Source organism: Eurosta solidaginis, chromosome 5, assembly GCF_040869045.1.
Source record: "Eurosta solidaginis isolate ZX-2024a chromosome 5, ASM4086904v1, whole genome shotgun sequence".
Classification (NCBI taxonomy): Eukaryota; Metazoa; Arthropoda; class Insecta; order Diptera; family Tephritidae; genus Eurosta; species Eurosta solidaginis.
Window position 1 is genome coordinate 160,574,720 of NC_090323.1, and position 17,291 is coordinate 160,592,010.

Consider the following 17,291-nt stretch of genomic DNA (forward strand, 5'->3'; position numbering starts at 1 on the left):
TCCAACAAAACACCTCCTAATAAATCTTCAATATGCTACATCCTTTGTTTCATATGAAAGTAGAAGAGCAAAAACCACTTCTATTTGGTCACACTGTCGAAAAATTTTTATCTCAGAAATATGTGTAGTCTTGTTCACTATTCATGACGTCAGAAGTTAAGGGGAAGAATGGCGATTTTTTCCTTTCATCCTGAAATATTGTGACATATGCCTGTAAGTAGCTTCACTACGGTTTTGTTTCGGCTGAGAAGGAAGCGCGTTATTTTTCTATCCATATATTGCAATAAAATGTATGAGGCCTTGCAATTATCCTGTTTGATCCACAGGGATTTCGTTGCTTGACAGTGAATTCCTCGATGTTTCAAAACTGTAAGGTAAGTTATGAAATCGTTCTTTTATCAGTCCAAGAGCTTTCTTTGCCGGCAAACCCTATAGAAACAATCAGGCAGAGACACTATGTGAAAGTGGGCTAAAACCCTTCCAGAGGCGCGTGGCTCACAACACCTCCTATTAAAAGGTATGTTGGTGTTTGTTGCATGCAAAACCAATGGTACTTTTCTCTTTTGGTTTGATTTTTATTGTGCATACTATAAACGGTTATAGCAGATCGAATTTAGTTTAGTGTGTGATCCCTTTTCTGCTTTGTTAGTATTGACAGATATCGTATGAAGAACGAAGTTTGTTGTGTTTTGCATCTCTATTTCGAAAGGTAGGAGATAATATATGTTATTTCTTCGACAGACGATGCCGACCATTACTAAGTATATGAGACTGAACTTAATCAAAAAAGTTCAAGTCCTCCAGTCTTCAAGTTGTTTCACGAGGTTTGAAAACGATTTACACTAATGATACGTTTCTTCAGGAGATACTAGAGGTATCACTGAGTAAGAGTTACAATAGCTTTAATGACATAAGAGTATCTAACATAATTATTTACGCCAAGCCCGTTAAAGTATGCTCATTCAAAAATCGCTTAATCATTTGGCAATTAAGTGTTTTGTAACGTCAAGTAAATGCGATGAAAAGGGTATCAAATTGAATGTATAACCATTTTCTTGCGCTTGTACCCTGCAGGAATAATACCTAACAAGTGCTAATATTCAATCATAGAAAATAGTTCCACTTTCCCTGAATTATGATACCAGGGCCTATATCGTGTTTTCCGTGATCGAATCGGCAATTGAATGGAAAATTTTTACTTATTTTATATTGGGCCAGGTTGTAAAGTTTTAATTATTGAGTTATGGAGCTCCTCGGCCGAATTTTGAAATAAAACAGTCGTTTATTTTATCTTGTACGCGTTTCGACGCATATTTGCGTCATCATCAAGAAGGTAAGTTGACAATTATTTAACTATCACAAACAAGGTTTACGTTACGGATCACATCGTAATTTGTTACAGAGTGTAATACATTTTCCAGCAAATTGTGATAGAAATATTGAAAATAAATGACCTTTATATATTTTATATATTTATAATATTAGTTGAGAAAATAATTTTTTAAATAAATAATAATTTTTAAATGGAAAAGTGGTGCACTGATGATGGCGATTTTAGATGAATATCCACCGTTTTCCTTAAGAGATCGGGCATATAAGAGGCCTTGTTCACATTGCAAAACATGTTAAGTTTTTGGAAAAGTACTTGTGTACACTTTACCTTAAACAGGTAAATATAATTCCTAACATGTTCGGGAGGATCCTTGACTTGGTATTTGTTGACGATACATCAAAATGTACTCTAAGCCGAGGTGAACCTCTTACTGTACCTGAAGACCCTTACCATCCTTCCCTGGAAATAGCATACGAATTTGAAAGAAACTCTCCGAGTAGCATTGCTACTAAATACGACTCTAGTTTCATATTTGACTTTGCGAAGCCTAATTTTAGGAAGCTTAATCAAATTTTATCTATAGTAGCTTGGCCCAAATACGGTGTAGATATTGACAAAAATGTTTCTGACTTTTATTCCATCATTTACGGTATTTTGGAAAAGCACGTACCTAAACGAAAACGTATGTCTACCGAACCAATCCAAATATGATTCACTAAAAAGTTGAAGTCTTTAAAAAACAGAAAATCGCGCTTCCTCAAATTACTCAAAAGCCAGGCTCTCACTCCGATTACTTGCAGTACTCTATTTTGCGTCATAAATATTTTGAATTATACAAAAAGTGCTATAATACGTATATCTGTAAGATAAAATGGAAAATAACTTGCAATCCGAAAGCCTTCTATGATTTCGTGAACTCTAAACGTAGGGTTAAAGGGTTTCCCTCTGCTTTAAAAACCAGGATTATTTGTCTAGCGACGATGAAAATATTGCTAACTTCTTCGCACAATTTTTCAAGTCCAACTATTCCACTGAATTTAATCCTTTTTCAAATGAATATCAATTTCAAATTAACTCACTTAACACAATTGATATTTCAGCAATATCTCCTGATCAAGTTTTTTCATATTTAAAGCCTTTGAAGGAATCTTACAAGTACGGTCCTGATTTAATTCCCACTTGTTTTCTTAAAAAATGCGCTAAACACGTTTATCCGCCTCTAACTGATTTATTTAATCTGTCCCTAAAACGTGGAATCTTTCCTTCTGCTTGGAAGGAATCTTTTCTCATACCCCTGACCAAAAGTGGTAGTAGATCGTGTGTACAAAACTATAGAGGAATAGCAAATTTGTCGGCCATTCTAAAGTTGTTTGAAGCTATCGTTACCAATGAGCTAAAATTTCCCATTCTACTTTAATTGCAGAACCGCAAAACGGATTCTGTAAAGGTAAATCTACCATTAAAAAACTACTTGAATTCACATTTCATGTTTCTAATGAATTTAGAGAAAATCTTCACACCGATGTTATTTATACTGATTTCAAAGTATCCCATTTGACAAAGTATCCCACTCCTTACTTATCTACGAGCTGGATCGGCTTGGCTTGCAACCTGGTTTCACCCAGTGGATCTCGTCGTATCTCTGCGGTCGAACGTAAAAAGTTATTTTTAAAAATACTCTTTCAAATGTCATCCATGTTCTCTCTGGCGTCCCACAGGGCAGTCACCTTGGTCCAATTCTGTTCTTGCTATTGATTAATGATACTTGTACCAGTATAAAATATTCCGAAATCTTAATGTATGCTGATGATGTAAAATTTTTAGGTCTTATGCGTCTATCGAAGAACGTCCTTTGCTGCAAGCGGATTTAAACTGCCTAGTTAATTGGTGCAACGTAAATTCAATGCCGCTGAACCTTAATAAATGCAAATTCATGTCCCTCTCTCGAAGATCTTTGCCAGCAGCTTCTTGCGTAATTAGTAATTTTTGTCTTCTATCAGTAAACTATTTTGTGGACTTGGGAGTCACGATAGATGCTAAACTTCAAAATTAGGGAGGCTCGAAATTAATTTCACACCTATGGTCCCATTAACAATATTACTCAGTATGACCCATAGATTCAGAAACTGCATGTGCCTTTTCAACAATAAATTTGACCCGCTCTAATATACATATGTGACCCGGCCTATGAAAAGGTGGCTGATGACTAAAAAAAAAAGAAGAAAATTACTAAGGAACTGAAGAAATGCATTGTTTGTCTTTAACAGCTGTTTCTCGCAATTTCTTTTTTGAGTCATAAGCCACATTTTCATAGGCCGGGTCACATATGTATACCAATATTTCGAGACGTGAACCATGCGTATGTCCCTACGGCGCCATGACAGATATATCCCACCGAATATTAATTAATGTTTTGAGATATGGTCTTCGTTTGGTTTTCTGTATACTTTTTTTAACAAAACTATAATATTTACAAAAAGTTTTCACACTACGCTTATTAATAAATTTTTTTGACTTGGACAACTTTCGATTATCTCGATCTCAGATGACACGATACGGGCCAAGAATAAATCTACAAATTGTTAATTTCCAAACATTTCAAATCTTTCCTACATGGCATGCCCCCGCTTTTTATTGCGTTTGCGCACCATTGAGGGATGAACCGAAAATCCATTGACATTAAGGGCAGAGCATAAAAGAAAGCGGATTGTGGTGTAAATCTTATATTGTCTATTCTGTGTGGGTGTGTTTATGAACATAAAAAAAATAGACACATACATAAATACGTATGTATATATATATATATATATATCTATGAAAACTCGCTTTTGTGTTAAGTCTTTCATGCCTTTTTAACACCACTCATGTGTGATAATGCCAACAAATATCATGAATGTTGCGTTAATTGCAAATCATGATACGAGCTGGAAGCCATAACGATAAAAGAATAAAAAATCTATTCACATATTAAAATGAAGAGCAATGCATTGAAATTTTATAGCTAAAATGTTAAGTAGTATCTAGCTATAGTACGCGATACTTTCTTTAAAAAGTATTTAAGTAAATCATCAGAGTGGAGAAACGGTCCTGAAACGTTTCGAAATTCAGAAGCAAATTAAAAAAGAATGGATAGAGAGTGAAGAGTGGAAGCGAGGCTTACTTTATAAAAGTAGGCAAACCAGTTCACGGGTAGAACAAAGACTACCCGGGAATTTAGTACTTTATAAATCTTTTCCCGGAGAGGGTTCAGGCCGGCACTCCTTTGAAGATCGACCCGTTAACAAACATACGCGGCCAAAGCCATATAGAATCGAGCAAAAGTGAATCGCTCGCCAAAGTAAGCCGACCTTAAGAGCCCGCGTAATATTCTAGAAAGTTAACTCATAGTAAATTTTTCTGAGCTTATCAATTATTTCAAGCCCAAAAACGAAACTTGTATGTCCTTTATTTTTGTATATTTCGCAAATGACTTTGTTTGCTATGCTTTTTGTTTTTGGGAAGTTCTTTATGAACAGTTTTCTGCATTATTTTGTAGGAAAAGACCCACGGAAGAAACCACAGTTTTACCAGTAATGATAACGAACTATCTAATAAAACTATCAACAAATCATCTCGGTGGCGGCCACCGTGGTGTGACGGTAGCGTGCTCGCCTGCCACATCGTATGCCATGGGTTCGCACTCCGGGCAAAGCAACATCAAAATTTTAGAAATAAGGTTTTTCAATTAGAAGAAAATTTATCTGAGCGGGGTCGCCCCTCGGCAGTGTTTGGCAAGCGCTCCGAGTGTATTTCTGCCATGAAAAGCTCTCAGTGAAAACTCATCTGCCTTGCAGATGCCGTTCGGAGTCGGCATAAAACATGTAGGTCCCGTCCAGCCAATTTGTAGAGAAAATCAAGAGAAGCACGACGCAAATTGGAAGAGAGGCTCGGCCTTAGATCTCTTCGGAGGTTATCGCGCCTTACATTTATTTTTTTTTTTTATCATCTCGGTGAAATTAAATTTTCTTCTAGATATTGTGTATAGAGCTTTGAAAAAAAGAATGAGAAGGAAATGGGGGTAAAGTAAATAAGGGAAGAACAGGAATGATAAGAAGATATGGAAGAAGGAGTAGACGAGGGTAGCAAAGAAAGTTATAGAGGGAAGCGAACACCATTTCAAATGTAGGCAAAGCAATTCGTTACTCGTTCGTCAAATTTCCCGAAAGGTGTAGCTGAAGAAATGACTGTACGATTTGGTTAGCAATTATAATATAGAAAATTGTGAAAAATATTTAAATATATAACTAGGTCAGTTTAAACTGGCCGGTCAATAAAGACCTCACAAAGACTGAACGTGTCCATAGTTTATGTGCTTTAAGAGCAAAAATTGAGAACGGTTAACCGATTTCGGTAATTCTTTTTTCTTTAGAAGACTCCTTGAGGTATTACGATGGTTCTTACGGAGAGAAAAAATGCTCCCGGGAAGTGGACCAGAGAACGATCTTTACGAAGAAATTCTATTCACGGTTCGATTTGGAAGTGGAACTGGGACCGATTTATGTGAACAAATTCTATTCACTTGCCTGAAATTTTATAAATAGTTATCCCACGCACTTTGACGAGATTAGTAGTTACGAATCTTTTTTTTCGGGAAATGGACCAGATACCGATCTGTTCGAATGAATTCGAGTAAGAGGTAAGAATTTCTTAAAATTTATGCAGATAAACAGAACAACGTCTGCCGGGTCTGTTAGTTTATATGTATACAAATGAGAGCCACTATTCACTCAAATATAGTAACGAAAAACTTTATTTGCACATATGCAGCAATAAACGTATTACCTGCGAGAGAGTGAAGTACGAGAGTGCATAGGAATATCGTAATAAAGGTTAAGTTAATATTTTTGGTATGAAAAGCTGAATTTTTATATGTGCGTTTCACAACTTATGTTACTCACCGAAAGTCAAATATTAGTGTTTGTGTACGTAGCCCGTAGTTCTGCAAGTTTTCCTTAAATGAGAGTGAAAATGTTAGGGGCGCATCCGCATGACGCACGGACTTGTAAGTTTTGTTTGCCGAGTCGATGAAATACTTGGATTTGTTATTTTTTCCAGCTTTTCTAAAGTGGACCCTTATATTTTATCGAAAAAAACGAAATATTGAGGTATACTGAAAATATGAGCAGCTTTAGTTCTTTTGAAACAGCCTTACATATGCTTATTTGTTTATGCAACCAATGGTATTGTAATGAATTTACTGCAATTTCCCTTATTTGCAATCTTCTGCTAACGTTCGAATCACTGAACTGTTGAATAAATAACTCCACTATTCAATAATGCAAAATGGCCTTTATTAAAGTTCTTCACAATATAACGTACTTCACAACACTACTATTGCTCGCCAGGTGGCTTATTAATCAAACTGATTGTAGCGCCTCTACTGTTGCTACCTTTTATACTCTTTGATTTCCTCGTTGCATCTACTAGGCGCTTCCAGAATTTACTTAGTTATTGCTATAAAATTATAACTACAGATGCACGTGTATAGCTTCTCATATGCACGTGTATTTGTGGGCGACACTTCCCCAATTATAATTGCATTCTTTTGGGAGCATCTCAGATAAGATATCTGCATCTGTTTGTGCGTTGCTTCTCCGCTGCGTGTACGTACATATGTGTAAACATAATGATTGAATTATTAATGTGCATCAAGTCACTGCTTAGCATCGGCTTAGAGATGATAGTATCCCTTAGTGCTGCTAATATTCGTTACAGTATGTATGTAAAATAGCTGGAATGAGATTATATACAAATCAAAGTAAAACTAATTCAACTAATTATTTCCGTTTTATTATTAAATTAACATATTTGACTGGGGCTATGAAAGCTTTGCTTTGATGCAAACAACGTAGGTACTTTGGAATTAAAATAAATTGCATCACAATAATTTGTTTCTAGAAAAAATAGTTTTTGGCCTTTGCTACTTAGAAACACCGTTGGCGCAAAAGAGAGCTCTAAAACTAACGCAAATTTACACAAGCATACATGCAAACTCTAAAGCACCTCAAAAAAGCGCATTTGAACCCAAAAGCGCAACCACAACCGTTTTTAGGATTCAAAAGTGTTGATGAGTATTTTTTTTTTAATTTATGACCGCACCGTTGAACTTCTAAATATACTTACTTATGTTTTCTTGGAATTCTTTTCATATTTTTATACAAAAAAGTATATATGTATTTGATTTATATGCATACATTAGGGTGGTCCTTATTACTCAACTTTTAAAAATGAACGGGGCACCCCGTAAAATCATTGTTTACTCAAAAATGCTGATGACGTTTTTTATAAGGTTTTTAGAGGTCGCTACCGAAGGTCAAACTTAAAAAAAACTGATCGTAATGATATAGTGATAAAACAGGGAAAAAACCGAAAACTCAATTTTCTAGTAGGTTTTCCAAAAGGTCTGCTTATAACCTTAAAGTTTATCTAAGTTATTTTCGGACAACAAAATCGTTGCAAGTTACTAGAAAAGGTAAAATAGTAACTAGAACCGTAAAAGGACCATGCGCCATACAAAATTCAATCTTCGCTAGCGAACTCTAAATATTAATTAAAAAATTCAGAAAAATACTAAAATAGTCTCTCAGTATAGATAACCAATTGAAATGGTGCGCTGCAAAAAAAAAGAAATAAAAAAATATTTCACCCGTATAAGGACTACCCTAACTAATATTCATCTTTATTTGTGTGAATAATAACTACTTTCTTGGTAAATTTATGTTTGTTTGTAAGTCCTTCACATGTACATACGTACATACATAACTATATCATGCTCCTGTCACGTAATAGCCTGACTTGGTGGTAATTAAAATATTAGCGCACGAATTTCTATTGCAAAATTATTTTCCGCTGCAAAATTGTTGTGCAAGTTTAAGAGAAATGGTTGACATTTTAATATACGCTTTGATGTTTTAGAAATACGAAAAAAAAAGAATAATCAAGAAAAAAGGAACATAAATTGCAGGAAATGTTGCATTAGCACATAAAACTGAATTAAAGTGCAATTTTTGTTAGAGAAAACTTTAGATTTGCTTATGATATGCATTTGTGTATGTATAAGTGCACATATGAAGTAACTTATACAGGATTGTTTATTGGTATGCACATGGCTTAACAAACTTAGGACAATCGACAAAATTTTTGAAAGTATTGTTCTAGTACGATTAAAAACATTCCTGAGGTATAACAATATAATTGATAAATATCAATTTGGATTTGTAGAAAAATCCAATACTTTATCGGCATGCATTAACTGCACCGAATTCATATATGAAAATTTAGATAATTAAAAAAATATGTCGCTATGCTGGCTATAGACCTGAGTAAAGCCTTTGACCCCGTAAACTTAAACATCGTGGTACAAAAGCTCCATGAACTTAAATTTGACATAACTGCTATAAGCTCCTTCCAAGACTTTCTCCTAGATAGGAAGCAAATCATTCAAGTAGGAAAGATCAAAGGTACATTAAAAGTGGTAAAAGTAGAGGTACCACAAGGTTCCAAACTTGCTGCAACATTATTTATAATCTATATAAATAATGTATTGAAAATTTGGTCTGTACGGAGTCCCACAGTTCTATGCTGATGATGGTAGTTTCATATATGCTACAGATACTCTGGAAGAATTAATAAGTAATATCAAAGCAGATTTGCAAGAAATTTCAAAGTGGTTTGCCAGAAACCTCCTCCAAATAAATTTGACGAAAACCAAGTTTATCATTTTCAACAATTTTAGAAAAATTCCTGATAAAAGTGAACTTCCTGGGATAATATACCACGGTAACTTTATTTCAAGAGTAGACAAATTAAAATACCTGGATATTTGGTTCGCGAAAATTTGAATTGGAATGAACAGATTCAAAAAATAAAAACGAAAGTGATACCCTTAAACTTTTTCATTTATAGAAACCGTAACAATATTCCAAAGAAGCAGCTATGGCTTCTATACAATTCCTTCTTTCTCTCGAAAATAAATTATCTAAACCCAATTTGGAATAGCTGTTCAGAAGAAAGATTGATTGAATTACAAAGGCTACAAAATAAATTAATAAAAAATATCCTTGTACATAAACATATATATAACCACATACTTAAAATATTTATGGAACAATCTAAATTATTTTCTCCTCTAATTAGGAATATTTCCTCTTGCCACAACTGATTGATGCAAAATGAGAAAAATGTATTCATTATCTTCTCGCACAAAATTTTATATTTTTTGAGAAAATTGATGTATCTATATATTGTTAATCAAAGTTGTTAATAAAGAAAAAAAAAACAAAAAAAAGTCGGTGATATTTAAACTACCTTATTATGCTGAAGTAGAATTTTTTAATGAATGAAATTGGCACACCAAAATCTAAAAACGCGCCCAACGCTTTTATTTAGTTGTCTGATCAATGCCCTAGATTGATGAGGAGTGTGATGACTTGTACCTAGTACCTACCAATTATTTTCTAGATTTTAGTATTATTATTATTACTTAATATTAGTATTGTTTTCAATAAAACCGTTTAACTTAAAAATTTTTTTTAAATTATTTTATTTTCAATTTTTAGTCTTTATTTAAATTCATACCTATTATTTATCATTCTATTTAGTTGATTTAGTGACTCATTATTACAAGGACTCTTTCCTGACAATTTGTTACAATCTAAGTCCTTAATACATAATCCTTCCAAACACTTTACTCGACTCAGCGCCACGTCCCCCCTGCTTGTCCCTCCTCGAACTCCAAAATATGTACTAATCGGCCAGTCGCTACACAGAGTCAAGCTAAATAAAACGGTTTAAAAATAAGGAATTCACTACCGATATTGTTGTTTTAAAGGCAATGCTGGTTCCTGAATCCAAGTCTATAGTGAACCATCATTATGGATTTGTATTCACTTGTCAACTATGATCGGTTCTCTCTTTATCTTCTTATTTTTCTATTTACAATGTAGATATATAAATATATAAATGTTTGCCTGAGTGAGTAATCCACCTACAAATATTTTATTATGTAGCATATGTATTTAATTAGCGAGAAAGGCTTTTTCAACAGCTAGCTTTTTGGAAGCTGAGTTTTGAACTCGAAATTCCTTCATTCATACTGGTGTAAAGGCAAATGCCTCCATCCACTCACCCATATGAATTCCCCGCTGCATGCTTAGTAATTTGTCTCTAGGTATTTTCTTTTTTGTTGCTATTAATTTAATACACAATCAGGTACATATGTACACTATATGTTTTAATCCAAATTATGTGGAATATTTTTAGGCGGGTTCAACAGAATTTGACTAGTAATGTTGGAAAGGGTCATTCGTATGAATGGATAGAGGCATCTGCTTTTACATCCGTATGAATGTACTAGATTTCGAGTTGGAATGAAGAAATGGAGTTTGGAAGCATGTGCATGTAGCCATCACAATTTTTGTAATTTCTCTCTAATATCAATTATGTGACATATTTATATCATGCGATGCTTTTCAAAAAATCACATTGAATGACTTATTGATTGTGAAATTGACCTATGGACAGCCCTTTTCCAAAAAACCCTGCCCTAGGATGTTGGGTAGAGATAAAACTGGAGGTTGAGTAATTGGAAAAGGCAGGCATAGCCAGGGGGAGAAATGTAAAAGAAGAGTGGAACTGGGGCAAGTAAAAAAGAGAGAGCGCATAGATATTGAGGGGGAAGGAGATGAAGAAGAATCGCGCCAAGAGATGAAGGATAGACTGGCAGAATGGTCGAGCGGTACAAAAACATGGAGAGGAAGAAAAAACAGGGAGAAGGAAAATAGAGAAAAGGAGAAATAAAGAAACTGCAGAAAGAAAGCAAAAAAGATATTCAGAATTTTTACCCCTGTGCGCAAGCCCTAAACGCCTACAATCAACACCAAAACTTATGTATATGTGAAATATTTGATTGGTATGAGCATTTTAAGGCGCGAGACTGAACTATTTGAAGTACTTGAATCTCAATGTATTACATGGGTGAGTCTGTGTTTGCTAAATGAACAACCTCTCGATATCTGTCGAAAATTCAGGTAACGTCTCCATTCTCCCATCTACAGAGCACATCAGTGCTTCGTTATTCTTCTTTTCTACCTTCGCAATATTCTTAAGAGACTTCATCTTTCGCAGTTGACGTCTTCTGATATTTAGGTTTAAGTACGAAGAAAGGTAACTTCAAAAGATAAAGGATTACTCCTGTATGCTGCTGAACAATTCAAAACCAACTCACGGTAAATTTTTAACACTTTCTGTGCTTTCAACAGTGATTACGTTTGTGCTACCTGCTATGATTACTCTACTCTTGCTCTAAAAGAACTTTGATTTTATAGAATAAGGAATCAGGTTCCCAATAAATGCTACTTTGGACTAGGTACGCAATTGAAAAGTAAAGTCCTCTCTCGGCGAACGAAAATCATACTCTACAAGGCACTTATCGTACCCGTGCTGCTATATGGGGCAGAAGCATGGACCATGACAACAGCAAATGAAGCGGCTTTGGGAGTGTTCGAGAGAAAAGTTCTTCGAAAAATTTATGGACCTCTACGCATTGGCGATGGCGAGTACCGAAGAAGGTTTAATGATGAACTGTACGAGCTTTACGCAGACATCAACATAGGCCAGCGAATTAAAACGCAGCGGCTGCGCTGGCTAGGCCATGTTATGCGAATGAAAGATGATGCTCCGGCCAAGAAAGTGTTTCAATCGGAACCCGCCTATGGAAGCAGAGGTAGAGGGCGGCCCCCACTCCGTTGGAAGGACCAGGTGGAAAACGATTTAAACTCCCTTGGTTTGACCAATTGGCGCCGGTTGGCGGAGCGAAGGAGCGACTGGCGCGCCTTGTTGGACGGCCATAACCGTTTAGACGGTTAAGCGCCAATTAAGTAAGTAAGTAATCAGGTTCCCAGAAAATATAAGAAATATGTACTTACCTTTCATGTTTCATGTGGAATGTTTCGCGAATTCACGTAGCTTAGGGATTCCAGCTATATGTCTTTCTTTTATCCGATAAAAAACAAAAATTTACGAACACTCCTGGAAGAAGTCTTACCTTGTTGGGAACAATTGAAATTTAAGGCACGCCCTAATGCATGTATAAGAAAGTATGTATATAATGTAAAGGTACGTTAAATAAAGGATATCCGAAATCCTTGTAAACATGAATAAAAAATAAGTAAATTACCCCAAAACATTTGTTGGTGGAAACGGAAATGGCTTATGCTGAGTTAGCATGCATAAAGTAAATACTGCAAAAAGTAGGCGAAAATGGTAACTACTTTGTAATATTTGTTTACTTCTCGTGAATTAGAATCATAAATAGGCTGGCGAATTGTGGTAAAATAGAATTTACATATGGTGTGGAAGCTTTAAAAAAAAACAGCCCAATTCGCGATGAAAGCCGTGTACGCGGCAAAGCCTAAAAGGAAGCTTTTAAGCTTAGACTTGTCGAGTACTGGTCTTGAGCGGTTTCATTCATTACTCTTCTTTTACTTTGATCTTTGTAATCTACACTTTATTATGTTCTCGTATACATATGTGGATAATAAGTTTGATGATGCCGTATTCAAAATTAAATAACTTTATTTTCTTATTTTTGCAATCTTCCTCAATCAGGTTCAGGACAAATACAATTATGGCAATTTTTGTTAGAATTACTTTCCGATTCCACTAATGCTGCTTGTATTACCTGGGAAGGAACGAATGGTGAATTCAAATTAACCGATCCGGATGAGGTGGCCAGACGTTGGGGTGAACGCAAATCAAAACCGAATATGAATTATGATAAGCTGAGTCGTGCGTTAAGGTGAGTTGAATGAGCAATAACATCATATTATGATATGGGAATATTACTCTTTGATTATGGATTGCACAGAAAGGCAAATTAATAGAAACATATAAATTAACTATTGTTGTAAGAAAGTTGGCGTTATGATAAAGGGCTCCAACTTACCATGGCTCAAACCAAACCTCTAAAATATATTAGTTGGGTTACCAAAAAGTTCCATTGTGATATGTTGCTGTTGTTGCAGCGATACAACTTTTAGGGGGATGTTATCGATGTCTATGGTCTTTTGCCATATATATATCTCATACGTTCTCGTAACAAGCATTATTAAGGTACAAGCCCGACCATCTCGAGAACGATTTATACGATTAAACCTTCTAGATCGTCCAGCCCCCACCCCCCTACTTCCATGATGATCGCCAGAGCCTCGGCTGCTAAAGAAACAGGATTCGCTACGGGTAGGTGAGATTGACAATTGGGTTGGAGAAGCTCGGAAGAAGGTTGCGCTACATAACTCTTTGAATCATTTGGATATTTTAGTCGCCTCTTTCGACAGGCATACTTACCTCGGGCGTATTCAAAGCCTCATAACCCGCTAGGTGATATAACAGGACACAGTATATGAAAGAGGTTCAAGTTTCAATTGCTGCTTTGCTATAGCTGCAGAAAATCTATGTTATATCCCATAGGCCCTTTCTATAATGGAACAAATTTATACTTTAATATATATTTTCGTCGACTGATATCTGAATATTTGTGAAATTCCCTAATTGCATTCGCTATCCAGAACAGGAAACGATATCATAACTGGAAAAGAAATTGGAACCGGAAGCGAAAACGAAATCAGAAAAGAAAATTAAGTTCATAACCAACAAGTAAGGAAGTTTAAGCTCGGGTGAAACCGAGCATTACATACCCAGCTGTACACTTGAAATGCTGTTGTTGTTTGTTTTGTGTGCTTAATAGTGTTACAAGGCTGCGCAATAATACATATACATATGGTTCTATTCCGAACTAATTTTTCTTCGAGTTATGTCTCCCGAAACATAGAAAATTGCTTAGTCATAAAGGGGGCGGTACCACGCCCATTTTCTAAAATTTTAAGTTTTTCCTATTTATTGATATAAAGCTCTTTTTTGCAACGATATAGCTTATTTTATTCGTCCACGACCCTTTTAAAAAATCTTTTATATAAAAGTGGGCGTGGTCCTTAACCGATTTCGTTAATTCTTCTTCAAAGCATTCCCTATAGTAAAGGCAACCTCTTTGCCGAATTTTGTTACGATAGGTTTAACGATTTTTGATTTATGATTAATAATATTTGTAGAATTGATTTTATCACAAGTGGGCGGTGCCGCGCCCATTAAACGATTTTTTTTTTAAATGTCCTCGCGTCAAATTTCAACATTCTAAGTGTATTATTTGCTAAATAATCAGGTTTTTGTGTTTTCCAAAATGGGGTATATATAAAAAGTGGGCGTGGTTATCATCCGATTTCGCTCATTTTCAATGCCAATCTATTCTGGGTGCAGATAAGCTCGTGTACCAAATTTGATGAAGATATCTCGTTACCGTGTTAACGGAGAGATCGAAGAACGGTCAGACGGACGGACGGACATGGCTCAATCAAATTTCTTTTCCATACTGATGATTTTGATATATGCAAGTCTATATTTATCTCGATTCTTTTATACCTGTAAAAGCAACCGTTATCCAATCAAAGTTATAATACCCTGTGTACAATTACAGCTGGGTATAAAAAAGAAATTGGAACCAGAACGGGAAATAATCATAGCCAAAAGAGTTATTGAAATCAGAATAAGAAATGAAGTCATAATAGGAAACAAATCGTAAATTGAACCGGAAAGAACCGAAAAGATATCGGAATCGAAAAATAATTCATGATCAAAAAAAAAAAAAAAACAAAATCGAAAACGAAACCGGGAAAGAAACTATAACCGCAAGATAAACTGTTTCCAGAAAATAAATCATAACTAAAATTATTAAATTAGAAATGGAACCGGAAATGAAATTATATGCGGAGAAGAGTTTGCAAAAGGAACCGGATACCAGATAGAATTTTGGAAACAGAATCAGAAAGAAATTGAAACCGGAAAATAAACTGAAACCGGATATAAATTTACAAACTGAACCGGAAACCGCCGTGCGGGATGATGAGTGTTTGAAAAACACACCCGAAAAAGATGGGTACCGGATGAGAACTTGAAATAGGTACGTGAAAGCTGTAACAGATAAGAGAAACGGATTAGAAAGAATTTGGAACCGGGACCGGAAAGAATTCGGAACCGGAAAAGAAGCCGGAATAGAAAAGAAATTGGAACTGGAAAAGAAATCGATATCAGAAAATAACCGGCACGGGACCTGGTAAGAAAACCAGAATCGGATAGGAAATCTGAACCTGAAAAGAAGGTCGAATCGGAATGATATCGGACCCGGAAAAGAAGCCGGAATCGGAAAAAACGGAAAAAGAATTGTAAAGAAATCGGAACCGGAACCGGAAATAAAGACGGAATCAGAAAAAAAAAAAAAACTAAACAGGAAAAGAAGCCGGAATCATAAAGAGATCAGATCCGCAAAAGAAATGGGGATTAAAAAAAATACAAAAAGAAATAGGAACGGGAAAAGAAACAGGAACCGGAAAAGAAATATGAACGGGAAAGAAAATAGGAACCGGAAGCAAACGTTCCCTACCTTCCCATGCAGCTTGCAGCCTCAACAAATTTTCTTGTACTCGACTCAACTCCGTCCTCTTCTACAGGCTTCATTTCCATTTAAGAATTTTCTCTAACCTTTGAGAATTTCGCTGTTTATCGAGTAGAAGATTTTGTTGGAAAGCATCAAAGTTCAAGAGCTTGTTCATTTTTTATTACCAAAGCTTTTCTCCGTCCTTCGAAAGACACAAAGCCTCAGCAATCAACTGTGACTAATCCCATTTGTGTGTGAAAGACGAAAATGAGAAGGATGCGCCTGTTAAAAAAAAGACATTTGTTATTGTGGTTTAAGTAGAACAAATTAAATGTTAATGCTTTGTTGATTTTTAATGATTCAACAGAGGGGTCGGTCGCATATCTATCTGCACACACTAACACACACACACACGAATGTGCATACTCACCCCACTTTCTTCCTTCGTTTGTCATTTTGGTGCTTAATTAACAATCACTGTGCCGCACAAGTGGCCACGTACTGCGTACTGCATGTAATGAGCTAAGCTAAAGCTAAGCTTCAACCACTTTATTAAGGTCGGTCATTAGAGCACTTAGTGATGAGCAACATTATTATAATCAATGTTTGTGATTGGAATATTTAACTGAATAATGTCGTCTTGAAGCATGAGTTATTCGAAAATCTGCTATGCCATGTTCATTGCTTTTACCTTTTGGCTGTGTTCAAGCTTTATGTTTATAAATATGCATGAAGCAAAAGTAGTATGTTGTTGGTACATTATTCGTATTTGTCAAAATGCTAACATGTGCCCAATTTACCATCATTTATCTGGGTAATTGAGCACTGATTAGTATGATTGATTTTGGGCTGGTAGGCAGGTCAAATAGCAAAAGTTCCTGCAGTCGTAAAAAAAAACAAAATGTGAAAAAATCGGGAAAAAATCTTACAAAATAGCTATATTCTGACTAAATATATCAGTTTTTTATTACTAAACATTTATGGGGAGTATAAGTGCCTAAATTGCCATTAAAGTACTGCTCCGCCTTTGCAGTCATAAAAATATGGAAGAATTTGCCTTATTGTGTTTGCTGCACATAAAAATAGTAAAGAATAAACCCACACATGGACAGTACAAATGTATGAACACACTGCATTAGTTTTCCCTCTATCAAAAATCCAATTACTCATCGAAACATTATTTTTGAATTGAAATCGACTACTAAATCAAAATTGTGGTGTTTTAGTTTCATTGATAAAGTTTTAAAGAATGTAATAATAACAAAAACAATATTTCAAACTAATATGAAAATTTTATTGCATTCGAAATGCCCACTGTGCAGCGTAATTGCGTTTGAAAATGTCATTTCGAAGGGGAGGAAAAAGGAATATAAGGGAAAGTTGATAAACTTCAAGGTATCTGAGATTATGTAAACAAAAAATAAAATTATTAAA

General features: G+C 35.2%; 1 protein-coding gene across 1 annotated transcript in view; it reads left to right on the top strand.

Moving 5' to 3' along the window:
• Positions 1-17,291, top strand: part of Ets65A (DNA-binding protein D-ETS-3) — a 211,185-nt gene that overhangs the window by 152,399 nt on the left and 41,495 nt on the right. Inside the window, 1 exon segment of the mRNA XM_067792498.1 lies at positions 12,980-13,169. Coding sequence (XP_067648599.1) covers positions 12,980-13,169 — 190 coding nt within the window.